General features: G+C 38.3%; 3 protein-coding genes and 1 long non-coding RNA gene across 5 annotated transcripts; 2 read left to right on the top strand and 2 right to left on the bottom strand.

Annotated features, from left to right (window-relative positions):
- Window positions 1–532: 532 nt before the first annotated feature.
- On the top strand, window positions 533–5,875 carry LOC149703727 (WW domain binding protein VOPP1-like). Of its 2 annotated transcripts, XM_089866972.1 has the most exons (5): window positions 533–701; window positions 776–888; window positions 1,696–1,751; window positions 1,815–1,895; window positions 1,977–5,875. In XM_089866972.1, the coding sequence occupies exons 2-5, from the start codon at window positions 793–795 to the stop codon at window positions 2,365–2,367; spliced, it is 624 nt and encodes a 207-aa protein (XP_089723098.1). In that variant the 5' UTR covers window positions 533–701; window positions 776–792; the 3' UTR covers window positions 2,368–5,875. The 2 variants fall into 2 exon arrangements, with proteins under 2 accessions (XP_089723098.1, XP_089723097.1); XM_089866971.1 differs by having other exon boundaries at window positions 538–888.
- Prosbeta3 (proteasome subunit beta type-3) lies at window positions 5,867–12,031 on the bottom strand. The gene is made up of 6 exons (XM_089866973.1): window positions 11,871–12,031; window positions 11,588–11,766; window positions 11,043–11,150; window positions 10,799–10,976; window positions 8,084–8,178; window positions 5,867–6,002 (listed from the first exon to the last, which is right to left on the bottom strand). The coding sequence occupies exons 1-6, from the start codon at window positions 11,871–11,873 to the stop codon at window positions 5,954–5,956; spliced, it is 612 nt and encodes a 203-aa protein (XP_089723099.1). The 5' UTR covers window positions 11,874–12,031; the 3' UTR covers window positions 5,867–5,953.
- Window positions 12,032–13,436: 1,405 nt separating this feature from the next.
- On the top strand, window positions 13,437–23,933 carry LOC149703725 (uncharacterized). The gene is made up of 5 exons (XR_016381931.1): window positions 13,437–17,793; window positions 17,902–21,047; window positions 21,112–21,314; window positions 22,468–23,299; window positions 23,397–23,933. It is a non-coding gene; the product is annotated as an uncharacterized LOC149703725 (long non-coding RNA).
- A 98-nt stretch (window positions 23,934–24,031) lies between these two features.
- LOC149703724 (calaxin-like) lies at window positions 24,032–27,460 on the bottom strand. Its single transcript, XM_089867058.1, has 5 exons — window positions 27,442–27,460; window positions 26,690–26,794; window positions 26,540–26,625; window positions 26,420–26,485; window positions 24,032–24,166 (listed from the first exon to the last, which is right to left on the bottom strand). The coding sequence occupies exons 1-5, from the start codon at window positions 27,458–27,460 to the stop codon at window positions 24,032–24,034; spliced, it is 411 nt and encodes a 136-aa protein (XP_089723184.1).
- Between the last annotated feature and the right edge of the window lie 539 nt (window positions 27,461–27,999).

Genomic DNA, 27,999 nt, shown 5'->3' with positions numbered 1-27,999 from the left:
TACTATGGGGAAACTATGCCTTAAAACTGCACTTTTTCATCGGAATTTTTCTATATTTTTTAGATATTTTAGGAATCTAATTTTTACATATATTATGAAATCAAGTAAGAGCTATCTTTTGAAACTTATTTCATAGTTTTCCGTCCATTAGTTTTGCTGCAATCGTTATCGAAACATTCGAAGCGAATAAACTCGAACTTCGCGGCTAGAAACTTCGAATGTTTCGATAACGATTGCAGAAAAACTAATGGACGGAAAATTATGAAATAAGTTTCAAAAGATAGCTCTTACTTGATTTCATAATATATATAAAAATTAGATTCCTAAAACATCTAAAAAATATAGAAAAATTCCGATGAAAAAGTGCAGTTTTAAGGCATAGTTTCCCCATAGTAATGTATTTAGACGTTTGTCCCGGATGCGAGCGCCCCCTACCCGAGAATTGACGCACTAGCGGGATTTCGCTACTTTTCCATTAGCATAGGGCGCCCACGAAATCGGACGGCCTTACAGGCGACGGAGGAGATGATCTAAGTAGGCCGTGACACATGCCTTAAAAGAGATTTTTCTTATTTCCGGCCCTGACTGGCAGTGCTGAAATATTGACAAAATGACAACAACACCGCCAGGCGCCATGTTCATAAGTAAATGAACTTATGCAACAATCAATCTGCGTGTAATTGCATCTACTATCCAAATCTGTGTGTGAAGAACTTAAATTGATCGAGTATAGTGAAATTTGTGTTTTTTTGCCGGAATGATGGTTTATTTGTAGTAAAACAATCAAATACCATGGCTTTTCATCTTTGCGACGTGGTTGGTAGAGGAATTGGCCCGCTGAAGAATTACATTGTCCCTTTAACTATATTAATCACCTACATTCAAAGCGTAAGTTGAACGATTGTACATCAACTTTTGAAAGGATGGATGTGTAAATAAGTTCTTTTAGAGTTTATACATTCAATCTGCAGTACTGACAGTCAGAACTCTAGAGGGATAGGGCAGGTATCTTAGGACTTAGAGCCGAGGCTTATGTTATTCTTTTTGGGTTTTGAACTTTTGAACTACTTACCACGGTACCACCAGTAATTTATCACATGGGTGACAATGGTATTAAGGAATAAGGAATGCTTTATACGGTGCCTGGCGTTAGCGATGGAGATTTTATCCCATTTAGCAGTATCCCCCAACCCAATCCTCCTTACTCTCCCATTGGCTTTCATAAAAATCATGTGAATTTCGCGGAGCGCTATTAATTTATGGTGTTACGCAATAATGCAACTTACCAGAAGGGGATAATAGAAGAAGGATGACACTCTGTATCCTCTTAATACTTCAGTTATGTAACGTCATTCTTCCCTGGCTCACCCTTTAAGTTTGCTTTCCCGCTCATCAAATTACAAATGGGCATCGCACCGTAAGGTGAATTCTATAATTGTTTGGCATTAAATCCCCAGCAATCATCCCACAAACCTTGATTGTCTTGACGAGGGACAAAAATGCACAAGAACGCCTTGTCAAATATTTAAACGCTAATAGAGTAATGATGAGGGAATTATTTATTGCGTATGTGATTCGGTTTAGTAACCTTGCTCTAAATGTAAAATGATGTTGGGAAGAGTGACGTTACCCTGCTTTGTGGTACACTTCTCTCGAAGAGAAGTATTATATGCTTCTGAACTTACTTAATTTCAGGTCGATTGTAAACGTTGTTTATACGAATATGAAACTGGACTTATTAAAGAATTCTAGTGGGTGTTTAAAGCTCTTATGTATTTATAAACGAAGTCTAAATGTGGATTTTTAACTAATAGCTGCGGTGCCTATGAATTCTGTTGCGGAAACCTTTGTTGTCGTGCCAGGTCCATTGGGTTTTTCCAGTTGTGGTATTTCTGGTTGGTTTTTTTTTGTTATCTACAAAAATTGTTTATACCATTGTTGGCGAGCACTTTCTTTAAAGAACTTTTTTAATATAGGCTCTTGATCATGTTGATGTTGCTTCTGTGTTCCGGAGGTGGCTTTTGGGCACGTTATCGAAGAAATTATCGTATGGAAGGATCGAACTTTGGCTACCCCACAGCCATTCCGCCCCAGAGAGATCCTGGACCTTATAATGCTCAAAATCAGCGATCATCAGCTTCTATGACCATGTCCCCACCCTCGTACATGGCCAGCAATGTTGTTACTCCGCATATGATGCCTCCGCAATTCGCAACAACCACGGAAGGAAATGGATTGCGAGTTAATTTGCCTCCACAGCATACTCAAAATAGTGCCTCTTCATCTCAGGTTGCCTACCAGCCACCAACATACTTAGGACCACCACCTCCTAGTTACGCCCAGGCTACTGGACAGTCAACTGCGTGAAAGTTATGAACACGCCATTTTTCTATTCTGAACTTACGATAAATGTTAATTTCAAAATCATTGTTTAAAATACAAGACAAGTTGTTTTTTTTTTTTTTTATTTCTCCCCAAGGATTCTGAAGAGGAATAATCTCATTATCTCAAAAACTATTTAAGAAGAAAATCTTGAAATATTTTTTAACGCAATTTATTTCAGTCATTATTAAAATTAGCGGTTTGTGAGTGAATTTAATGGTGAGACGTCAATTGGTTAAGAATCAGGGGTGTACAAGTGCTCAAAAAGCTTTCAGCATGGATAAAGAATGCGCGTGAGGAAATTTGTTTTCACTCTACAGGATAGGCAACTCCCTATCTCGAGCGACAGCTTATTCTGTATATACTCTGTTACAACATCGGTTGTCAGCACGCGTAAAGCTATTTCTCTATGTAACGTAGCTTTGTACGTGCTGACAAGAGACAAAAAACTTCAGGATCTTCACTATTTAAAATATCCGCGATTTTTTTTAGCTCGAGTGCACGGACCTCTAGGCCTTAGTTTCAAATACGTGTAGTAAGCTGCAGGCAATTTCACACGTATTTGAAACTAAGGCCTAGAGGTCCGTGCACTTGAGCTAAAAAAACTCGCGGATATTTTAAATCTTGAAGATCCTGAAGTTTTTTGTCTCTTGTCAGCACGCGCAAGGCTAGGTTACATCGAGACCTAGCTTTACGCGTGCTGACAACCGATGTTGTAACAGAGTATATACAGAATAAGCTGTCGGCCGAGATAGGGAGTTGCCTATCCTGTCGCGTGAAAACAAATTTCCTCACGCGCATTCTTCATCCATGCTTTCAGTATGGCCACTCATATAAGTAGCCTTTAAAAAAGCTCAGTTAATTTTTGTTATTTTCAAAACTTTGTCTAAAACTGAAAAGCAAAGAGGATAGGAGTAAAGCTTTTTTAAGTCCCAAAAATTGACCGACATGTCCCCCCCCCCACTTGTTCATGGCTTCACACAGAATTTTACTGTGAACAAAAGCATTAAAAATGCAACAAAAAAAAAATTGCAAACAGTTGCCGTAACATTCTTGCAAATGAGCCTAGTTTTCAAAATTATTATTCTTCAAAAAACCTTTGCGCTTTCTTAAAACCCATAATTTACCACTGGTTGTTTTATTGAACATAAAATTTAGCCTAATTTCGATACAGAAATTTGATTTGATAAGACTGTTGCAAATTTAAAATCTAAAAAACTAAAATTAGTATAAACGTTATGCAACACACCAGATGCTTCTTTAATAATACACGTCCAATAAGTGATCTTGGGCCACGTAAGTTGTGTGTCCAAAAAATATTGAGCCCTTACCCAAGCTTTATGAAAAAGCCATCCAATACGTGGAGCTAGAAGCATGAGTCAGGACTGATTTTAGAGATTTTTTAGAGGTGTGAGAGTCCTACTTTTTAGGTTTCGAGTCCAAGTGCGAGCAGTGAAAAACTGGACTGGACTCCAAATCCAATTTCCCAGTACTCGCGAGTCCATCAAGTCCAAAATTTTTTTACCGAGTCTGAATTCGGTTATCGCGCTTGTAAAATAAAGCTATATCAGTCTTGGCCTGTGTTGTGTAGTGACATAGCCTACTCGATCATGCGCTGCTAAACGCATGATCGAGTGGTCAATGGTACTGAAAGGAGTCGTGTAGCTTGCTTTAGTTGACTCCTCGCAAAGAAGAAATGGACTTGCCCAACAAAATTTGACTAGTTCAAAGAAAGAAGACTCGCATAGGGGAAAAATGGACTCGTCGAGTAGTGTTTGTAGGTAGCTTTGTGGAGGACTCGCGAGTACCCGCAAATTTCTAGAAGAACAGGGACTCGGAATCGCACATGAGTCATGATGAGTCTTAAAGAAGAAAGCTGCTGTAAAGAGATCCGTGTGGGAAAGAAGAAAATGTAGCTATTTTATCAGTTCGTCAACTTAGAATTCAAATCTGTATAGTGATTAACTATGAAACATTGAGGGAATATCTTGAAAATATTTTTAAAAATCAAAATAGATTGAGATTTTATTGACAAAATATGAAGTAGCACGTCTGACCAATCGTGTATTGACCAGCTTACCCGAGAAAATTTATGTGGCAAGCGACTTGACCTGGTAGATGGCGCTTATGCAATTGGTCACAGGTCCAACTTTTAATTTTTTAAAATCATTCGGAGATTTAGTACGCAGAGATGTCTTATTAATTAGTAGAAGAATCATTAAAAAATAATAATTTTTTACTTTTTTAGATACCGTAATTAATTATTGTTAAATCTAAATTACAGAAAAACCTATAAGGCTTTGGAAAAATGTTAATTAATAATTATATCTTCTTAAAAGTTCAAAATTTGATAAGAGCTACGAAAAGGCAAAGGAATTTTTACTGTATATTCAATTACCCTTAAAACTCTGTTTTCAATGTCAAAGTATTTTCAATCTGAACACGAAAAAAAAAAAAAAAAAAACCAAAGATAATTTAATAGTTACACCCATGAATCCAGCATGATATATATATATATTTATAACATCAATGTCAAAGTTATTGGTTATATGTTTGTGTTAATTAATTATTATAAAATAGCGCTTTAGTTATTGTGAAAGTGAAAAACACTATCTATGGCATCATGTAAGTTACGTGTAACAACATAAGGACATTATTTCTCTCTAAGGGCCCAAGATTCTATGTTACGGTTGAAATGTATGTCCGATTTGGTCAGTAATTGTATAGCCTAAACAGAGGCCGAGCGCATTCGCTGCAGAGTAACCCGGCATTGAACATTTTTCCCTCCTTCAAAGATTTCTCACGACAGCTCTTCGTGATTTTTACTAAGCGCGAATTTACCTCTTGTGTCTGAGAGAGCTGGGCGGTTCTGGAAATTCTCTTACTTATTTTTCCCCTCAGTTCTTCCTCTCTCGCCTCCCCGCCTGTTTTAGTTTGATTCCCAACCGCTTGGGAGCGTTATCTCAGAGCTCGCGTCTAGACCACGACCGGCTTAGGATATCGGTCGTGGCTAATTTTGAAAATTATTTTTCTCTCCCGCGAATTTGACGAAAAATTCGGAAGGAGCCCCTATACAAAATCTACGTCACATCTAGCAGAACTAGATGTTTTTGCTAATAGATGCGCTTGGGCCCTTAGAGAGATGATGTCCTTATGGTAACAATTATTCTAGTGAAGAAAAAGACCGCAAACTCCCATTAGGGCAAGTTGTCAGTCACATTTTTGTGACGTACCCTTACAGTGACGCCATAATCATATTATTATTCAATTGTATCGATTCGTATACATTCCATTCTACGAACTATATAAACTACACTTTTTCGAGTCTTTTCATTAGCAAAGAACTCGGTTCTTCTTCTAGTCAAAAAAATTTGGAAATGAATCTCAAATCTACAAACTACGGAAGAAATTCACAGGCTTCGTGAACACCTTATTAAGAAATATTATATTTCTCAACAGAAAAATAAATTTACATTACACTATGTTTAAAGAAGTGTTGAAACTTTATTCACTCAAATTATCAATATGCCAAAAAATATATAAAGAGGTCCAAAGAGTAATATTAAGTTATTTAATCCATTCTGGTCTTCAAAGTCTTGATGGTAACCTTGTCCTTTTCGCTATGTTTTAAAGTTAAATTTTAATTATTACTAAATGCTTAATTTCACCAAAACTATTTCAGGGTTCATACAACTTTTGAAAAACAGATCTGCCTGTATAGAGCTATCTCAGAAGCCTTAGTGTGACGTAACCCATGCTATTTCCCCATAGAACCAAAAAGGTACCAAACATGGCCGCCCCCTGCCCTAGCTAAGCCCGTGACGTTTTATCGAGGCACTGACGTCACAACTGAGATAGCTCTATTACCACGACAAGAACGGCTCAACAACAAAACCCTTTTTTCTCTTTTGTTTTACTTTTGAACCAAGCAGATAATTTAAAGAGCAAATTTTCTGGAATCTTACAACACATTTTAAAGGAAAAGGTCTTAAGGACGGACTTTTTCTAAACATAAAAGGAAAAATATTAAAAAAAAAAATTAATTATCTCTTATTACAAAGTAATTAAAATTTAAACAGTCTGGACTACTGCGCCACCATTGGTTTAGTGGGGTCTGCTAAACCGAACCTCTTAGTCCTACCAGAAGTGGTATGAGACTAGAAGTGAAGGGCTCTAGCATTGATAGTAGATCCTGGCACTAGTAAACAAATTTGAGGATTTTATGCCGCTTCAATCGCGCCTACGCTAGAGAGAAAAAAATTGGTCGAGTTCCAAAAAAATGTCCTACCCCCTTCCCCTCAACCTAAAGCGGCCGAACACGAACGCGGCTCCTTGAATCTAGTTCGGCCGTCTACCACCGCGAGCGTCTCACGTTTTGGAGGGAAAATTCAGAAACCGCCACTAGAGGGCCAACCGTTTGTGTTTTATCAAGTCTTTTCACTAATGCCGAGTGAAGAATTTGGTTAGCTCAATACTTCTAGTATCATACCACTTCTGGTCCTACCTCTCTCAGCCTGGGAGAATTCATCGAATCCCGTAGGGGTAAGTGGTTTAATTTAGCAGACTCCACTAAACCAATGGCGGATGGCGCAGTAGTTCTCGTTTTTAAGACTAATTAAATGCAATTTTTTTTTGCATTGAGAAATAATTTTTTTTAATATTTTTCCTTTTATATTTAGAATAAGGTATATTCAAGGATCCATGTAATTTTAGATGTAGGAATGGAGAACAGAGTAATCTGCAGGGCGCGCGTCTAAGTCCACAACCCCCTTTCCCCGGGACGGGAGGCATGAAAGAAGAGGCGGGTCATAGCGACAGCGGTAAAAATGGAACCAAGAAGTGATTTATATAAGAAGGCATAAAAAAAGGTTCCAGTGCTCGCGTCATAGTCCACAATCTCCCTTTAAGTGTGTGGGGTTGGGCGTTGAAACGGAGGCGGGACTTAATATTTTATCTTACTCTATGCTTTCCACCATCAATCTCTTTCACCTTTTCGTTAAGCCTTGGTTTTGGTTTTTGGAACTAACCAAATCATAAGTGTAGTACACTTGATTCTATTTAGAAACATTCGTAGAACAAACGATTTTCACGTAGAGACACATATTCAAAATCAATCAAGTTAGGTTCAAAACCTTTAACTAACTTGCTAATGGCAATTAAAAACCATTCGCGAACCATTTCAGCACCGCTGGCAGCCTCCATATTCTGTTTAAGTTGTTCGAGGTTTTTTTCCCTAGTCGGAATACATCATTCGCGTCTGTATGACCTATCCCCACGGGAACCAATAGGAAAGCGCAGAGCAATGACGGACATGGAAGGGGTGGGGCTTACTTGTCCACTGACACCGGCCTAAGAGTAGAAGAGTAAAATCCCGCGACTTATGCCTTCTTATATAAATCACTTCTTGATGGAACTACGTATTTTTCACCATCCCCGTCAGCAACGTCATTTAAGTGAGCCAATAAGATAATTTAAAATTTTCGTTACATGTTGAAGGAAGGGACTCTATACGGGCTATGAGTCGGACTAAAGGCTAACTGTTCTCCATTGCAGGTTCTAAAATTACTCTGATCCCTGGTATAATGTTATGTTACCTGAACTTTCCCTTTAAATATTGCTGAAGTTTTAATAATTTATTCTCATTTTTCCCTGCTTTGTATGAACCCTGAATTTCAACATATTTTTTTTCAAATTTCTTTACATAATATGGACTATTCCTCCCCAACCAGACATGGAATCTCTGTCAACAGCATTCATCAATGCTTGCGAAATTACTTCGAAAAGTTCATCGGGTTCCTGGAAATATTATTAATATAATTTAGGTTGAAATTGGCAAAACGACAAATTGTGAACTTTATAAAATGACTGCAAGCATAAGAAAATAATATATAGCTCCCTATAAGTATGAAACGTAGTACATTTTCATACTACAGCATTTTCTTCCAAATTTGGCGCGCTTACGCTTTTACGCCCCGTGGGAGAAGTTTCGGTACTACGAGTAAAAGGGGGGGCGAAACCGCCGCCGCCACCTAAGGTGTCCGCGAAAGGAACGATGGGCCGGGGAAATTTCGCCGCGCGCGTAGAGACACAAGATGCGCCTTACCTCGTACCAGCCTCGTTCGTCAAAATGTCGCGCCATCTATTAATTTATTATGATAATTTTGACATGCACTTAATCAGTTATAATTATCATAATAATAACGTCTAGACCTTTAACTATTTAATTACAATATAAAATTTGAAAATTTTCTGAACAAATATTTCATCTTTTTTAACGCCAAAAACTCTTAATAGGTGGCATTAGAAACTTTTTACAAATTTCAATGGAAGAAAATGCTGTTTACATGGCTTAAATGGAGAGTTTCATACTTATAGGGAGCTATATATTATTTTCTTATGCTGCAAGTAATCAAAACTACCGTAACCGACCTGAATAAGTTAATATGAAATATTGTGATTTGTCTATAAAAAATCTTTACAAAATCCTACAAATTTTACAGACGTTGGTAACTTACAAACAAAAAGGAAAACTACTTTGAGCTATTGAGGAACTACTACGTTTCTCATATTACAACTCTGATGTTACAATTATGAGTTTTTCCACTCTGTGCCAGTGTAACCTGATTCAAAAGGTTCCTAACCCTCAAGAAGAATAGGCAAAACTGCCCTTAAATTAAGCAGCTTGTGCTCACCTCTTTGCATGCTTTACTCAAAAGTTGGAAGCTGAGATTGCTTTATGATCTTGGCAATTAGTATTTCATTAAAATGAAATATGGATAATTAGAGGGAGGTTCTCTTTGTATAAATATTAGTTTATGCGCAGTCAGTGTGGGCTTTGGCTTTTATATACAGGGTGTTGCAAAACGGGTGGTAGGACCGAAATACAGTGGGCAATATAGCTTAATTTTTGTAAGTGCAACCTGGTGAAAAATTTCACCAAAATTGAGCTTCCTGGCTATAACCTCAGACCAGAGCTGGAAAATGTCCAGTGACCTCTTTAGTTTTTAAAAAAATTATGGGACATTCTAAAATATTATTGGACATGTCCAGTGTCCCGTGCTTATTTCTGGCCCTGCACCTAACCATGAACAGGCAACTGAATAGGCAGCAAGATTTGTTCGGAGCACCACCTGACACTAGCACTGTGGTGGCGGGTGCCGCAAGTTTATCACCAAACCCTAGTAAAATTTGGCAACAAATTGGACGCGTGCTACGCATTGCCATTTGTTAACGCGGGTTTAACACGGCGTTGTCTGTCCATGGTTAGGCAGTCTGAGCTATAACAGAAATGTGATGGAGATGTCTTTTGTATATGGAGATAAAGCAATTTGAAAATTACACCCTAAGAAACTAGAACACATTGGGACGACACCATACTATTTAAAGGAAAGCATGGCTCCATTATCACCCCTATCATTCTGGCTAATCTTCTGGACACGAATTTTACCAGGCCAAAGGCAGGATCCAATCAGACCTAATGAACTAGGTCCCATTGGTTCCTGCCTTTGGCTTAACTAGCTTTTAGCAAGCTTAGCCACAGTGTAGCAGAAATTCCATCTTTAAGGGGCACCAATGGAGCCGCGCTTTCCTTTAAACAACCCTTTTCCAAGGGGCGGGGGACTCAATATCCTTTGCTTGAAGCAGAGCTAAGAAAAAAAAATCCCGAATGTAGATCCAAAGACTCGAGTTATCAGTCCAACAAAGTCCTTTTGTTTGCAGCCATATCTAACTTATTTCGATGAACATATCGGACGTTCCTCTTAAGACAACAAGGTGGTCAAACACCAGACTACTGAAAAGGGTCTTCATGCCAGGAGGCAGCCCAGGTTAGCTAGCTTCCAATGAACTGAGCTCTGAATGTAATTTTCTAATAGGTTTACAATAAATATGGAAAACCAAAGAAGGGAAAATCTCTAACTTCAGTTTAGAAGCTCTGTATCTGAAACACTTTGATGTTATTGCCCCGAATACTTTACCACTCTTATTCCTGTAATCAGAATTTTACACTTTGGGAAAAGGAATGAAAATATTCTAAGGGTGTGTCGCGTGTCTTTAACTCAAGTTTACAAGCCAAGCCTTTAATTTTTAACTCTTATTAGAGGCTGTTCACAATTTACGTAAAGGTTGAAAGAGTGGGAGGGGGTTTCGAATAATTATTACCGTATGTTTATAAGATATGTTCCATAAGTATGACAATTCCTATACTTCGTAATGCTAGAGACTAAGAGCTAGTTCGAGAACGATAAGCGAGAATTGACTACATTCGGTTTCCGATTTTAGTCTGTACTAAGCCTTTGACAGTGCCTCACCAGGTGTGGCTTTATGAGAATCTGACCTTCGCCACTTCGTGACAAACTCCAGTTTGTAACCAGTGACAAACTTAAAGAACATACACTACTTTTAACGATTTTTTTACCAAATCAGGTTTCCAAAGAGTTTCACACATTCCCATGGCTTGATTACTAGCAGTTCCAGCTATGACAAAATCCTTAGGCTCGTTGAAGCTCCCGATTAAGTCAGATTCGCTGATATAAGGCTCTCCTGTTTTTGGATCTAAACCAGCGATGACTGGTTGAATGTAGTATGGACCAAATCTAGGGGTAAAGTCAATATTCAAAATTGCATTCTTATTATTTAACCACAAATAAAGGTTACACTACCTCTTTTCATATAACATATTGGTGACCATGTTATTGAAGGTAGTAGGTCTAATTTTGCGGTTTTCTCTAAGTTCGTATAAATTTAGACGGAACTTTAATCGCTGGGCACTGTTTAAATGATAAATTTTACAGAGATGGGTCAGTAAAGGAAGGGAGAGGGCGTTTGTCAGGGAGGGAAAGAACATCCGACGTCATTTTATACCTCTACTTAGGGGAGCGTTTGTAGGAGCGATACTGAAATTCCCCCGTTAGGGGGATGGAATTGAGGTAAGAGATATAAGCCTATGACGTGGCAAGAATGGGTTTGCCCTCTCCCTATTCACTGTTGCTACTATATATATATTATAACAACCCAGCCTTTGTAAACTGTTTTTTCCACTGTCGGTTATCATTCCAGCCACAGCCCCTGCTCTACCCATCCCCCAATGCCAACCCCAAGAACCAGAAAACCGACATAAATTTAGACTATATACACTCTAAAATAAACAGGATCTTATCATCACAGGTTCTGCTACTTTTGTAATTATTATGGTTCAAGCACATACACAGTAATAACATCAGTAGCAAGTCCAGCTAAACCAATATATAGATGAGGTCCCATCTCAAAGATCTTTTGGAAATCTGTTGAAATGGTTTGCATTCCAGCCCCTAAACGACGATCAGCAGCGATTGCGACGCATCCTTTGCCTTTCATTGCAATAATTAGCGCTCCATTATGATGAGACTGTCAAAATAAAGGTAGCAAAGATTAAGTGTTTCCTTAAGATTGAATATTATAACCAATGAAAAGTAATTTTTCTATATACCAATTAATCATACAAAACTTACCATATTAAGATATTTAATTTAACTAATACTATATTCAACGACGGCAAATTAAATTAAATGCCGGCACTACCGAAATGTAGGTTCTTCCAAACAGAATGAATTCAATTTTCTGTCAACTCACGATAGCAGAAGAACATGGACGCATGGTTGCCATTTCCAGTCTGGGAAATAGCACACTTCCTCTGGTCCAAAACTAGATTATTAATTGCTTGGACTAGTTTTTTTAATTCAAGAAGTGGGGGTTACTGGTCCTCAGGACCAGTTTATTAATGGCAAATCTATAGGAGAACAAAGGCTGGGACCAGTCCGGAGACCAGTTAATTATTTCGGGGACTAGGGGGTCACTGGTCCCAAGGACTAGTTTAAAAAATATCCTTATTTCCCAGACTGGCCATTTCCATTGGCTCCTGGGCGGCAGTCTGGGAAATAAGGATATTTTTTAAACTAGTCATTGGGACCAGTGACCCCCTAGTGTCCTAAATAATAAACTGGTCTCAGGACTGGTCCCCACCTAGGATTTGCAATTAATAAACTGGTCCCGAGGACCAGTAACCCCCACTTTTTGAATTAAAAAACTAGTCCAAGCAATTAATAAACTGGTTTTGGACCAGAAGAAGTGTGCTATTTCCCAGACTGCTGGGCGGCGGGCGCCATGGAGCAATTTTCAGATGCAAGAAAACTTTTATTTTTACATCAATCATAGCCCACTCGAACACGCGCATCACTACGCAAGGTTCTCACGCTATAATAAATAAATTTCTCTCTTTGTGGTTTCCCCCCGACACGAGAGAAGAGGGGAAACTTTGATAGAAAATTTCTGGTTACAGGTTTACAGGTTTATTGATGCCGTAAAAAAAGAGCTCAGCGTTAAAAAAAAGTAGCTAGTTAGGTGGGGGCATCCGAATGCAGGTTGGCTTTCCTCCACAGTTTCTTTTCCTGCTCCCAATTCCCTAAGATCCACCTGTCGGTTCATAGCGCACCCGATCACGCGCTTCACGAGGCAAGCTAGCTGATCGCGCCAAGGCAAAAATCCAGTTTTTAACGGGTTCTTCTTTGGGAAACAGATTAAAACTTATATTTTTATTTGAAAATGTGTAACTATTGCATTCGGGAATGCAACAGGTATTTCCGCTAACACGGTTGCACGACTTAAGTCCCGTATTTGAAGTTTACATATTTCAAGTTTTTCGTCAATATCTCACTCCAGAATGAGTAGCAGACGACGCGTTCTTTAAAAACACAAAGATAAATATGTTGTCTATTCTGCCGCAAAGCTGCATCTCCTCACCAGCGTGGGAAATTAGGCGGTGGCACAGGGCAAATGACCAGTTTAAAAATTGCCTGGACCTGTTTAAAAATTAAATCGGAGGGGGGTCAGTGGTCCACAGGACCACTAAGAAAATTCAAGGGTTTCCAGAGTCCAGACATTTTAATTATCCACTTCTTCAATTTAGCAGACGACGCGCCCTGGTCAGTGGTCATGGACCAGTTTATTTATTCCAGGCCAGAGGGGTCGCTAGCCCAATGTCCAGTTTAAAAAAATCCTTATTTCCCACCCTGCTCCTCACTCCTGCCCTCGCGTAAGATCCTTACGTACTTGAATTCTTGAAACTTTGATATAAAATTTATTGATTCACTATTCCATTACTACGTTCAATAAGACCATAGCCCACTCGATTACGCGCAACACGACGCTTCTATAGCGCATGCATGATGAAGGCGCGAGCAGCTTGCGTTGTCGAGTGCGTGATCGAGTGGGCTATGATATGACTCGCCAAGGAAATGACCGAATTTTAGAACATTTTCACTGGTGAGCTATTTCGTCATAAGGATGACCAGATGACAGGTTTATAGGTTTATTGATTGCCGTATTAAAACAGCACACCGTTTAGAAACAAACGGCTCTGGTGGGAGCGCAGCAAATACATTATAATTAAAAAATATAATTGTCGACTCGATCACGCTTTGGCTTCACGCACTATCATAAATAAATAGGGAAAAGCATTGGGGAAAAGTGTCGGTCTCTCTCCTTCGTCTGTGACATGCATTTGGAGGGGGAAGTAGGTTTGCGTTGCCGTTTTGCGAGGCGTCACTTAACGGAATTTATCGAGCCTCTGAATATCGACGGTTTTGGCGTGAAACCGCGGATGAATACATGGAACTAGTTTTTATCCTGGGTTCGTGGGCTTTAATTTTTATCAGAGTAGAACTGTCGGATTTGCCCTTAAAATTTCTCTGACTTTTTTATCACTTGTTTCACGATAAATTAAATTGCACTAAACAAAGCTATCCATCTTAAAATTTAAATAAACCTAGAATAATATCTACACGAACATGAAAAAACAACTTCAGCGCGGGCGGCGGCCAGGAGGATTTTGTTGTTTGTTTATGTTCGTAGTTCGGTATATCACGTTATGGTGGCGCACAGTCAAGTATTTCTCTAGTTTCTCTGCTTCTCGCTTATTGGCTCATTTGAATATGTTGTGGCGCGAAGTGGTTTTTTAGGAGAGAGGGACGACTTGCACTAGCTAAAGGTACGCATACCTACTTCCCCCTATTTACTTCTGATACTCGCGAAATCTGTTTCATCCCCCTCGCCTATTCACCACGTTCCTAAGATAATTTGTAATATTGCGAGTAAAGAAATAGTGCGATTTTATTTACATTAGCTGCTTTTGACCATGAACGAAATAGTGAACAATCCAGGACATGCCTTTACCGAAAAAAACCGTCCACTTTGTGTAACAAGCGACTACTAGTTCCCCCTGTTGAGACAAATTCGGGCTAGCGGAACTACGTCATTTTAGGGACAGAATTAAAGGTCACGTGAGAGGGTGGCTATCTAAGGCGGCATACACGAAATAGAGAATGCGGCTTTAATATGTAAACAGAGAGAATTGAGGTAAGTCGTAAATACCGGCTATCACTGTTACAATTTGGATACACAAAGTACACATATTCTTAGCCATTTTACTTAAATAACAACCAAATTTCACAATTTTAAGAAATGAGAGCCAGAGATACGTTTCACGACATTAGACTTCAAAATGTCATATATTATACTTTACTTGTTTACCCGCAGATGGTGTTAGCAAAACCGGAAATAACAGCTTAATTTGTCCCCAATTTTTTTTTCTCTCTCAAACTTCTATCCCCTCCTCCTATCTTTCCACACCCTTCTTGTTACAACTAGTGGATGCCCAAAAGGCCCTGAAAATTTATTTAGAGGTGTGTTACAATCGATTATATCTAAAAATGGTTAAAAATTTCATTATTAATTAGCTTTATAAAAAAAATTTGTACTTTCACTCCCTTTCCAAGATTAAACGTATTGCTTTAACATAACACTAAAAATCTTATAATTAAACAATATTGTAGGCCCTAAAGCCTAAAACTCACCTATTTTTGGGGAAGTTCAGAAGAACCCTTGTGTTTCTACCAAAAGCACTTTATTATGTAAACCCAATTTTAGTTCAAATGTATTGAAAATATCACATATTTTACAAAAACAAAGAATTAAGTATAGAAAAATCATGAATAAGAAACTAACTGAAAAAGGTTGGGGAAAAGTATCATAATACCAGTTGCAGCTGGTAAAAAACAAAGATTTAGTGGAGAGATAGTTTTAAATTATAATTGTCAAGGAGGTCCAATAAGAAAAACGTTTCCTCACAGCGATCCTCTGCTTGTTCAATGACATTCTGAAGCTTGTGAAGTTTTGAAGTTTTGTTTTTAGGATTTGTCAACTTTTCTTGAAGATCCGATTAATTTTTTAAATGCCTAGCCCAACAAGTAAGGATAACATTTAAAAATGGTTGGCCCGTGGCTTGGGAAAATGATATTGTTTTAACAAAATATCGTTATTTATTTTTAAAATTGGAGCTTTCTTCAAATATTTTTCTATCCTGGTATGAGAATTGTAAATGTTTCAGCGGCTGTTGAAAATTCCATAGCTATATTTCCGTCGCGACCATAGCTGTCCGCGCTCACCTCAATTAAGTGAGCCTGAGCGCGAATTGAGCGAGCCTCTTCAAAATAATTGATAAGCTCACGAGCCCGAGCCGAGCCCGAAAGTTTATGAAAAGGATTTCTGAGCTTGAGCCCGGGCTCAGAATACGTCACAAACAATGTGAGCCTTGAGCTGAGCTCAGGTTTAACAGTAAAATTAACGAGAGCTTGCGCTGAGCCCTCTTAAAAAAATTTTGGCTTTCTTGAGCTCGAGCAAGGCCAATTAAAAAGTATGAGACCGCTCATTTTGAAAGGGCGCTCACAGTTTTGAGACTGCGCTCAGATTGGCTCAGCGCCCCATTCAGTGCCAACAGAAACTAGTGTAACTCATTGGTAGATGAAATTTTCAAGTTTTCCTAATACAAAAGTAGTAAAAGTCATTTGGATAGTAAATAATATTGTAGTTTTGCAGTTATCGCGTTAAAATAGCAGCAAAATTATTTATTTCAACATCTACACTGCTTGGAAGAAATATTCTCCGGAAATATGAGACCAAGCTCGATCTTTAGCTTAATAAACTGAATGAGGCTGAGCTTGAGGTGAACCTTAAAATTCTATCGATTTTGAGCTCGAGGTGAGCCCGCGAAAGATATTAGAGAGAGCTTGAGCTCGAGCTTAGCCCATCAAAATTATGTGAATGAACCCGAGCCCGAGGTGGTGGTAATTTGAGGCCCAGATTCTAAGATTAATCGTAGGACTGTGCTTTAAAATATTTTGTTGTATTCAGGCATATTCTCCAGTATTCTTTTTGTACCTTGTCCCTCGTTGTCACTTGCATACAATAAAACATGAATTCTAAACCTTTATTTACACCCTGTATAATTTAGTATGACATCACCCGTTGGCAGTATTGGGGGTTGTACATAAAGGAAGCTGTTGGCAGTGCCGTCTTATCCATTGGGCCCGTTGGGCACTGGCACAGGGGCCCCTTAAGAACAGGGGCCCCATAATTGTCAAATAATACTAATTTTTCATTTATTGTCATAAGAAAGCCACTAGAAAATAAAAACTACTTTCCATCGGTCATACAGTCTTTTCAATGAAAAATTTGGCCATCGAACTTGAAAAATGTAAAACTAAAAATCTGAGACCTATGAGGTAGTCACCCATTGCCTTGGCTTTAACATTATCCCCATGGCCTCACTTCAAAACCGCACATCGGCTTATTTATTTAGTTTGAAACCTTCACCCTAAAACAGTCTCAGTCTATACTGTCATTTTGCCCATGCGCAGAGAGAAAACCTGGAATTTTCTCGCTCATTCTCACTGTTTGGTGGGACGTGGGGTACAAGTCTATTTTTTTCCCTGCTGAAAGTAGAAAACGCTGTTTAAAATATAATGCGTGTTATGAATAAAATTATGGCTGAGATGTTAGACAAACTATAAATAGAGATTAGTAGTGATCAAATCAAAAATGAAACGTAATACTTTGAGCGGTGCTCAGAAGATAAAAAAACGAGCTGCGAAGGAGAAAGAGAAAGCTAACAAACTTCCTAAGTTAACATCATGGTGCCATAAAAATGCTAGGCCTGTGCGAGTACTCGAAAGCTCGATAAGCAACTTTTGAAAGGCTCGACAAGTTTTCGAGCCTCGGAAAAAAGCTCGATAAAAGCTCGAGACCAAGGCTTAAGGTTATCGAGGTTTAATCAGTGATCTGTGAGATTCAAGATTAGGTTAAAGGTCAAGAATTACCATCTAACACAATCTACTGAATGTTGAGACGCTGCAGTGACGCGCGAAATAGGAAATTATTCTCGTTGGTGCCTTTTTTGTAAGCCCACATTTGATTCGCGTAAGTTTTACTTCCACTTTTGGGCAAAGTAAAAAATGAAAAATCATTCTTGAAGTTTTAGTTTTACTTTTATGTATAGGAAAATACGTTTGGTTTGTATTATCAATGCGATGGTCAATGCACGTAAGTAATTTCGATTAGTGATAATAGGATTCAAGATTAATTATAGTCAAATAAAAGTTTATCTGTTATATTTAAGAATTAATAGGGTTTTTTCTTTACTAAGGACAGTAATTGAAATTGTAAAGGAATATCATTCCAAATTAAGAGCTAAAATCGAAAGCCGTTAAGGCTCGGCATTGAAATTTTAGGCTCGATAAAAGCTCGAAACCAGATTTTGAACATGCAGCTTAAGGCTCGAAGCTCGATAAGAGACTCAAGGCTCGGCTCGATAACCGAAAAAGCAAGGCTCGAGGCTCGGCTCGAACCCAAAAAATCAAGGCTCGCACAGCCCTAAAAAATGCAATGAGAAGTGCCTGGTAAAATTACTCTTTCAATAATATCACCGAAGCCCTCAACGACAACCACATGCAATTCCAACCGACATTGCAGTGGAGTCATCACTTGTTCCTATTACTGATCCAGATGAGGATATTCCACCAGTGAAAGTGCCTAAATGTGAAACGAAAACATCTTCCTTCCAAAAAACAGATGCAGGGCTATGAGTAATCGGCAATCCTAACACAGTTGATTGCTGGATTCGAAATGGGCCGACATCTTGTCAGAACCATGAAAGCGACCTTTCCAAGACACGCCAAGTGTATAAAGCAGATGGAGAAAGCATTAGTAATCCAAGACAAGATATTTGTCAAAATATGTGTTCAAACGTGAATTACGTAATGGCGCAAATGTTTATGACTTTGCGTTGACTGTTAAATTTGTAGACTTTTGTTTGAAGGAAATAATAAATATTTTAATTTCTCGATTAATTTGTTTTGTATAGGGGATTAGCGGGTCCAAAATACTGCACTGCCCAGGGGCCCATATAGCACTTAAGACGGCCCTGGCTGTTGGTCTGATCTCGACAACACTGTATGTGTATACAGTGTACGAAGCAAATATTTTTCTTCCATATTTCAAATACCGTCGTTTTTAAACTTCTTTCATAAATAAAGTACAACATTATGTGCTTATCAAAATCAATGTTATTGGATATAAGTTAAATGTAATTAACGATAATTCTTCTACTTCTTTAAGCAATTAGAAATAGATCAACCCCAAATGTATGACGGTAAAGCAAAAATAAAATTATCCAAATTTTAATTACATTAAGACTGAAGTGACAGATATTATAAAAAAAAACGTCTTGGTTTAGACCAAGGCCGAATGAACAAACGATATGTGTGAGGTTTATCATTTGACTGAAGTTCAGATATTGCAATTGTTTTAGTTATTTTTATCCATTTAATCCTTAATCAATATTAAATTCAATCAACTGATTTTACTGTTAATCGATCAATTCCCTCTAAATTAATTGAAAAAATTACATATCTACGCTTTTTCAAGAACAATTACATTTTCCGAAAACATTTTATCATGAAATTTATTATTTTGAAGGGATTTCGTGTCGATGATTACTAACTTGAAAGCACCTTGACGCGCATAGTTTTAATTTTGAAGTTTTCACTTAAAAGTTTAAATCTGTAGTAAGTTTCTGAGAAGACTGATGTTCAAGAAATTATGATAAATAACTTATTTTGCTCAAACTAATTTATAAACTAATGTCCTATTCTTAAGACAAAGCAACAACGTTTATTCTGTGTGGTTTCTTTTAGTAGGTGGCACTCTGGAGCACACGAAAAACATATTATTTTATTTTAATGTAGGCGCTTTTGATGTAACTCCCCCCTCATTCCTTCATATTCCCAATATATACAATTTTACAATCACCAGTGGTTCCAGTGTATGGGTCATCTGAGCCGTCGCAACACACTCAGCCAATATTATCATATAGTTCGAAACCTTTTCACATTAGTGAACGGTTCATTACTCTCCGGACTTGCCCGCCAACCTTAATAACCTAAAACCAGGGAGTAAGGAACGTTAGAGGGAGTTTTGATCTAATGCTAAAAAAACCGTCATACAGTGGCAAATGGTAAAGAAAGTGGGGGGTAGGAATTTTTATCTCCGTTCCTCAATTTTTGCTAACGCGCAGGCGCGAGTGACGTCGTTTACTACCGCCAGCAGAGAGAATTTAAAAATTATCTCTGCAGCCAGCGCCAGCTTCCGCTTCCATCGACTGCTGCCCCACTCACTCTGTTCGACTCGCCGTCGAGATAACCGGGAAGCCCGGAAGGCGAATTTGCGGTATCGTTCGGTAGGCGCTATAACATATTCAACGTTTTAAAGCTCAAGTTTCGAAATTTTTTGAGACATTTACCAAGTCTTCAACTAAATATTATAACATTTTCTTTAAATTTCAACATAAATATAGCTCTGAAAATAAAATTAGGCACGAAAACTACACTAAGCCTTGGTTAGATATCATCGGCTGAGGCCGAGCGGCGCATCTCGAGCCGCCGGCGGCCGGGCTTGCCGTAACGGCGAGAACAGAAAAATACCTCGTTAAAAAACAGATGCACGACGGTTTTTAAATTTGACGCATGCGCGCGGACACCGCGTTGAGTCCCCGGAGTCAGCGCCAGAGAGAGACGATTTTAGCCACGAATCTAACGAACGCGCCTATTCACTTTAATACTCCCTCTAACGTTCCTTACTCCCTGCTAAAACTATAAAACATTCGTGTACATGAATTATTACGGTTGTGGCTTGACACTCGCTAGCAAGGTTCTTAAACTCGCATCCGCTTATATAGGTTGGCTTATAATGGGGGGTAATTTTTCGGAGTTTTGGAACGGATGGTGGGGGGGGGGCACGACACCTATATTTTCCCTAGGAGAGACGTCACTGAATGTCTTAAAAAATAAAACAAGATGTAGCGATTTTGCCCTCGATTTTTTTCCATTCCCCTCTCCTCGCCTCTCCCATATCTCTACCCGAGAGTCTCGAGCGTCAGCTTCGGGCCTTCGGCTCGGCCGCCGCTCCGGTTCATGTCCGTTGCATTTCAAATGTATTAAAATATGATTCACAGAGTTGAACCAAGGGCCATAAAGGCAAAATAATTATATTATTTAGTATTTAAATATTTAGTTTTCACATTGTCCATGTCACGTTAATTTTAGACTGACAACCAATGTAATCTAATTTCTAAAGCGTAGTTAACCAAGGCTTAATTCTTACAGGTTGATATTTTGTATTTGATTGGGAATTTCCTAAGGCAAATAATGCCGGGTTTAAACTGCGCTGTTTAGCAAACCTCAGTTGAAGCAAATACATTTTTAAAACATTCATGGTTGTGTTTTATTTAATATAGTAAGGTATCAATTCACTTTTAATATCTCAGTTGAAGCAAACACCCTCTTTAAGTCCTAAGTTCAATAGAGACAGACAAAGTCATACATACTATGAGCCCGCCTTACACGTTTTGGAGCTAATCCTAGACATTCAGCTACGTCACTCACCCCATGCAGGCTCGAGTGCGACGAATTTCGGAAGAAAGCCCAAAGTTTGAGAGAGATAGTCCCCCCTTGACTCGCTAGCACCTGAAGGACCGATCACTCATTGTAATCCGTGTACATTTGTAAGTGAGTGGACCATTTTGAAAATTACATACAGATAATTAAAACACAGGGGTGATGCCACCATTGAGGTCTTCTCTCTCTCTTGCCTAGAAGCACCGCTATAGGCAGTGAGAGTTGACTAGCCTCTTGCCTGTAGTGAACTTTGGCACAGTCTGACGGTGACCCTTGGTGTGAGGGAGAATACCCCAATGGTGGCCTCGCCCCTGTGTGTTTTCCAAAATGTTCTTTATGCGTACTAAAATGATTACATGTAAAGGTGGGTTTCCAAACGCGCTTGAACAGCTAAAAGATTGAGCTCAAGCTTGAAAATTTCAAGTTTACGCTTAAGCTCCAGGTCGGTACCATTTCCAAACTCGCTTTTTAAGTAGCTTGCGATTGAAAAGTAGCCCGCTTGCGCTTGAAAATCGCGTCAAGCTTAGGCTCGTTTTCAATCAAGCAAAAAGTTTACGCTTTTTGCTTACGATTGAGGTGGCAAAAAAACGTATTTTCAATCAGCGCGCTACCGCGTGAGAAAAAAGCAAACTGCAAAACTACAAACCGTTTTCAAACTGGTCGCGCAAAGCTTTTAAAGCGTGCGGCTACCGATATCACGTGATAGTGGGCGGGTACCAAAGCATTTTCGGCCCTAAAACTATAAACAAATATGGCGGTCACCTCGAAAAGACGGAGTATGCTAAGCCTCGGTTCCGTAAGTTTGCTTTATGTCTCACCAATTTTTAACAGCGCCACCTTTTTTAGCTGCGTATCTTTCTATCCGGTGCATTTCTTTTATTATTTATTTTTTTCTGCCATTTTCAATAATAGTATAATTGTTACAAGTTATTCAAAGTAAAATATAACACTAAAAATCTTCGAGTCGAACGGTCAACTAACACTCAGAGGCATGAAAAATGGAAAATTTCTATTGGACACTAAACTGTGACGTCATCCTCCATCGCGCTTCAAAGCAAAAAGTTAACGCAAATATCTACGGAGGATAGATATCTGCTTGAACTAACATTCAAGCAAAAGCGAGCCTATGAAAGCTTAAAGCTTCAGCCCAAGCGCGATTGAAAACGGCTAAATATTTTGCTTTTGCGTTTTGCTGTGATTTTTCAAGCAAAAGCTTGCGTTTTTGATCAAAAAAGCTTGATTGAAAACGGGGCTTAATACGTAGCCGGTGTACAAGTAGCGCCAACAATGTAGAAAGGGGTGGTGACGTTTCAAATGAAGACAGAATTATGACCAAGAAATTCTAAAGCACGGAGAGGGAAATTACAGTACAATCTTTTCTTCATAGAGGCGACAATGGAAATGTAGCATTTCGATTAACGTAATTAAATGTTTAAATTCGTGCAACACCCTTGTTTGGCATCCACTATTAAATATTTACATTTTCCTTTCGAATTATGTCAAAGTTCTCCTGCTCTTTTTAGAAAGTCAGTAGAATATTTCAAATATTCAATATTGACACCTCAACACGTACTCCCTTCAAAATAATTAATTTCATGAAAAGTTAAAGATGGTTAAGGACCAGCTTTTAAATAGACCTAAAAATAAAATAAACAAGCTGGCCATATTTATACGCCCGTTAAGGGGCAAACTGAACATGAAGCAAGCGCCATCTAGTGAACAGAAATACAAACTCAAAGGTGACATTTTTTCATTGGCTGAAAACATTCTGACACTAAAATTCTGTCTCTGCGCATTTCTAAGCGAACCAATAAGATCACCCCTCATTCGTGAAAGTCCGGTTTAGAAACTCGTATGGCCGTTGTAAATTTTGAATGAATTTATTTTTAGGTGTATTAAACAACCTTGGCTCTACTGGCCACAGCTCCAGTTTAAAAAATTGCTTATTTCTCAGCCTGATATAGCTGCTTTTCACACATGGAGGATTCATACCATCTACCCAAGGAAGGAAAGCTACCTGGAGGACAAAAAGCAGATTTTTTGTGCCCTCCTCCCTCCAGGTAATAGCTCATTCTCCTAGTGAAAATGGTATTTTGGTAAGAATCTCTCTAAGCTTCTATAGTAGAATTGCAATAACTTTAAAAAAATCCAAGACGTCACATCAGTCACATCAAATTTAACATTTTATTGCAGAAATTAATTGTTCTGTCGTCCATCAAAATATACTTAGGGCCAGCTATTCAATATTATTCCCCCATGAATTTCACAGGGAGGGCCAAACCAACTGCAGAGTGGGCCGGGCCCACCTGAACCCCCTCTGGTGACGGCCCTGATCCTGGCGCCGCCACTGACTCCCTTGGTTCGTTAAAGAATGTTTCACGAATAAACAAATATACTCATAAACTAATCATTCTATCCTGAAATGTACGCTTTCATATAATTGTCATTATATCCATAGTTTAAATGCTTAGTCTTTTGTTCCTGAAGCAAAGAGCAAACAGCGAGCGATCTCAGAGCAGTGTAATGGAATTCGCTATTAGTATTGGCAATTCCCAAAGTAGTGCTCGTTTCTAGGAAAGTACTGACAATAACGAGCTGGGTGGCGGTGTTTTACTGCGATTGAGTATCGTACTGAATGATGTAGCAAATATTTTATTTTATACGTAAACTTAATAATATAATTGTAATAACATTAAATACAACATGAAAAATATATGTAAAATTTTTAAAGTTAATCTTCGTTATTCTTTCTTGCAAGTTCGTCCATGAAAGCTGTGATTACCTAAAAACGTTAGTTTGAAAATTGGTCAAGTCCAGAAGTAAATTTTTTAATTGAATGCTGATACAAAAAGTCTGACCTTGTTGCTTGGAAGGCAAAACCCAAAAGCCTCCAGCAAGAGGGGTTCTTTTATAACAGAAGTATAATAGTCTTCCCTAGAGATTTTATTATCCCTATCTCGATCCTTTTATTCGTGTTTAAAGAGATGTAATTGAAATTAGAATTAGGCCTACCATAAGTAAAATGATTTTCCACTAAGTTTCTTAGCCCCAAAATGTTGTCCGCTTTTCAGATCATCAAAGTTAATCTTATTTTCCAAAGTGCATGAGTTTTTATTCCAATTTCTCCCAAGCCTATATTTGCCAATCGGGCTTTTTATCCCAAACTACTTGTTTCCCGTTTCTACGAATCGAATGCGTTCCCCTAAAATTTTATGTTGCAAACATTTTAAGACACCATATGCTTTCTAAACGACTCGGTTAGAGGTTAGGTTATTAAATTGTCTTGTGCGACATCTTTTCCTTTTTTCAAGTTTATAACTTAAGACTATTGAAAAAATCTACCAACCAATTATTGTGAAACCATATTATAATTTTAATACATCTTTATTTCAATGGACCAGATTTTGGACGAAAAATTAAGAGAGCTTAAGGCCTGTCCAGACTGATACATTTTGCACGTTCTCATCTTCGCTTTGCTTGTTTCCAAGATTGCGCTACTGTCTACATTAGGTTTTAGCTACTTTGCGCCCTCATCTCGCGAAGATGCAATTTTTTTGCGACTAGGTAAAGAACTTCGCGCCTTCACAGGAAAAGTACCAATCACAGACGAGAGGAAGGGTGGGGTATGGAGGCGTCGAGTGACGGTCGATTAGTTCCGTTTTTGTCACTTTTTCATAATGGCGGAAGCAGCGTTCAGCTTAGGGTTCGAAAATTACGGTAATTTTGGAAAATGGTAAATTACGCCGTAATTTACCGTTCATGGTAATTTACGAAAATTCAAAAATAAATTATATTGATCGTTTATAAGCTAAATAATGAAAAATATCACTTGAACATAGCTATACTTTTTAGAGCATAGTATCGTGCATTATTTAACACCGAGTTTGGATGTTTGTAGCTCAAAATACTTTTTAACAGAAACATACATTTTTTTCTTCTTACCTATTTTGCGAATTATTGCTATTTATGGTTTTAGAACCAAATTCTAGAGACAGGCCGATACCAGTTTAAACCGATACCGATATATCGGTATAGCCAAATATCAGTACCGATATTGGTATCGGTATCTGCCCATCTCTAGTAAATTCAAACAACTACATGGTTTCTAGCTGACGCAAAGGAACTCGACAACAAGAATAGACAAGAAAATAAAATTTCATTTTCTTAATCAAATTTTTCCCACGCTTGCCGTTCGACTTTGTACGACCTCAGGTATGACTTACTCATGTCTCATGAGAAGAAATAAGTGCGCCTGCGCCGGTAGAGCAAAATATGGAGCTTTTAGACCATTTTCCAAAAGAAAGAAATGAGAATTCGGTGGTAAATTACCATTATGGTAATTTACCAGCGTAAATTACCACGGTAATTACCAGGGTAATTACCGTTTTCGTAATTTACCCGAGAAAATCGTAAATTACAGTTACCGTGGTAAATTACCGTGTAAATTACCATGGTAATTTACCGATTTAGAACCCTAGTTCAGCTCAGTCGAGTCACTATTAATAAATATGGACAACGTAGATTCACAAGGGTAGATGGCGCAATGATTGCTCAAATTTCATTGGCTTTCAGTATAAGAAGGCAAAATATTTGCGTGTATCTGAACAGTAGCGAAAATACTTTTCGTGATCTGTTGCGAAAATCCGAATAGACGAATGCGCGAACACGCGAGCGCGGGCTCAATGTGGACAAAGCTTAAGAGAGCAACCATTGGAAATGGGTAGAATAACTCCGTACGAATTTCAGGAAACCATGAAATTTAAGCCTATTAAGATACTTTTTATATTAAATTGGGAGAAGAAGAATTCGGAAAACAAATAGTTTTCGGTCAAATATCATTTTGAGAAAGTGTTTGGGATAAATCGGAGTAAACCTGGATGAAGAGTAAGTTAGTACTTGCGAGAGTGTCAACTAAGAGCCTTAGTGGTGTAGAATTGTACGTAGCGTGAGCTTTTAAAAGTTTATATATATTTTTTTTCAAAGCTCTCCCCGTTTTCTGAGGTATAGCTAATATTCGAAAGAAAAACCATCAGATTTAAATGAAGATGCATTTTCTCCGAAGTTTCTTAAATTTTAATTAACTTAAAGTAAATTGTCAGTTGAAGTCTCGGAATATGTTCAAACAGATTATATAAAATTTGAAAAGCCCCAATATTAAACCATATAAGAGAGAAACAAATAGCTTTCGTACAATCCAAGGTTGTGTATGTACATACCATTTTCTTAACCAAAATTTCAACTAATTCGTGGGCCGCTTCTTCTAATTCGGCCTCTGGTGGAGCCTGAAGAAAAAAGATATTAGGTCAGTCGTCACTGAATTTGAACCCTTAACGCACTTTTTGGAAGCAATTTTCTAACAAAGGTAGCAAATCGTCGGCAGTTATGAATCCGTCTTCGTTCAAATCGTAGACGTTAAAACAAACTAATAATATTGAAATTAAATTGAAATCTCCTTATAATTATTTTTAAACCGTGCACGTATGTACATTGAATTCGTTCCTTGAGTGTCCCTCGAAGAAATACTGACATACCCACTAGCCATTCTTTTTTCGTGATAAACTTATCATCATTTTCATCGAAACATTTGAAAACTGAGAACAACAGATGTTAATAAAACAATACGGAAAACGTCCCTGGCGACGATTCTAGATGCTTCTCCTAAAGCATGGTTTTCAGTTGGCGTAAATCACGACTTTTCGCCCGACGTTAAGCGACAACCGTAAAAAACAGAAATTACCCAGCGAATGCCGAAGTTCAACGCTGAAAGTTTTATAGAAGAGGTTAGGAACCATCCATAGCTTTGTGATATTAGACACAAAAATTACAAAAACCAAAAAAGCATGACTATAGATGGGCCGCAATTGGTGCAATGTTCAGTTTTTCTGTTAACACTTGGTTCCATTATTTGTGGGAACTACGCTAAGTGAAAACCATGCTTAACGCGTTGGTATTTGCTGCGATACTCTGTACGGAATGGACCATTCCATTACTTCATGTAGAGAAGCTAACACAATGAAGGCGAGGCCACCATCTTCCCTCCCGCCAAGAAGCGTCACTAGAGGCAGTGCGAGTTGGCAAACCTACCGCTTATAGTGAACTTCAGTTCCGTCTGGCGAGAAAATAATCAAATATGGCGATGGTCTAAATGCAAGTAATTAATGGAATGGTCTACTTTCAGACACTAGTAGAGAAATTAAATGAGTCGCAAGAAACCAAATGAACCAAAGTCATTTGTCACCGCTGTCAGCAATATGCATTTCGAATTTTTAAGTTAGTAACATTGAACTAAATGGGTTACGATCACATGATTTGTAAGTTCGGTGACATACGGATTTGTTTGATTTGGTTTCTTTATTTTAAGGCTCATTTTAAGTTACTGCGACTAGCCCATGTATCCCAAACAAATTATCTCGGCTTAACACCAACACGGTAAAAGCATCTAAATTGGTCGCCGGCGAGGTTCTCCACCCTGTTTTGCTTAAAGGGAGGGTGAACCAACGTCCAAGACTCAAGTCCGTGGGGTTAATGTGACTTATGCTAAAAAATGCTATTTCTACGAAGATTTTTCACAGGTTTACTCTGTTCCTGGGAATCATTATTCCCATTCCTGAATAGTCTCGATTACACCAAGAACTGTTATTTCTACAAAGGATTTTCACGTTTTACTATTTTCATGTAAATTTTCTTTTCCTCACCCTAAATAGCCTCGATCGTTACCTTCGGCCAGTATAAAATCAACACCATGACGGCACCCACTATAGGGTTTAGGTTTATAGCCACATTTACTGATGAAGGG

Source organism: Phalangium opilio, unplaced genomic scaffold (genome assembly GCF_054372755.1).
Source record: "Phalangium opilio isolate 3A_F unplaced genomic scaffold, DU_Popi_V2 ptg000017l_1, whole genome shotgun sequence".
In the NCBI taxonomy this organism is placed as follows: Eukaryota; Metazoa; Arthropoda; class Arachnida; order Opiliones; family Phalangiidae; genus Phalangium; species Phalangium opilio.
This window is presented reverse-complemented; position numbering and strand designations above follow the sequence as displayed.

Excerpts from the sequence above, each read along its gene's own strand:
- Prosbeta3 (XM_089866973.1), bottom strand. Across the intron at positions 10,977-11,042 it reads AATATGTTATATGAAAAGAG|ATTTGGTCCATACTACATTC; the intron begins GTAGTGTAACCT and ends CTTTACCCCTAG. Across the intron at positions 8,179-10,798 it reads CTCTTTGGAAACCTGATTTG|GAACCCGATGAACTTTTCGA; the intron begins GTAAAAAAATCG and ends TAATATTTCCAG.
- LOC149703727 (XM_089866972.1), top strand. The coding sequence starts at position 793 with ATGGCTTTTCATCTTTGCGACGTGGTTGGTAGAGGAATTGGCCCGCTG. Across the intron at positions 889-1,695 it reads TAATCACCTACATTCAAAGC|GTCGATTGTAAACGTTGTTT; the intron begins GTAAGTTGAACG and ends ACTTAATTTCAG. Across the intron at positions 1,896-1,976 it reads TTCCAGTTGTGGTATTTCTG|GCTCTTGATCATGTTGATGT; the intron begins GTTGGTTTTTTT and ends TTTTTAATATAG.
- LOC149703724 (XM_089867058.1), bottom strand. Across the intron at positions 26,486-26,539 it reads TAGAAAATTGCTTCCAAAAA|GCTCCACCAGAGGCCGAATT; the intron begins GTGCGTTAAGGG and ends TTTTTTCTTCAG. Across the intron at positions 24,167-26,419 it reads AAATTTTGGTTAAGAAAATG|GATCGAGATAGGGATAATAA; the intron begins GTATGTACATAC and ends CACGAATAAAAG.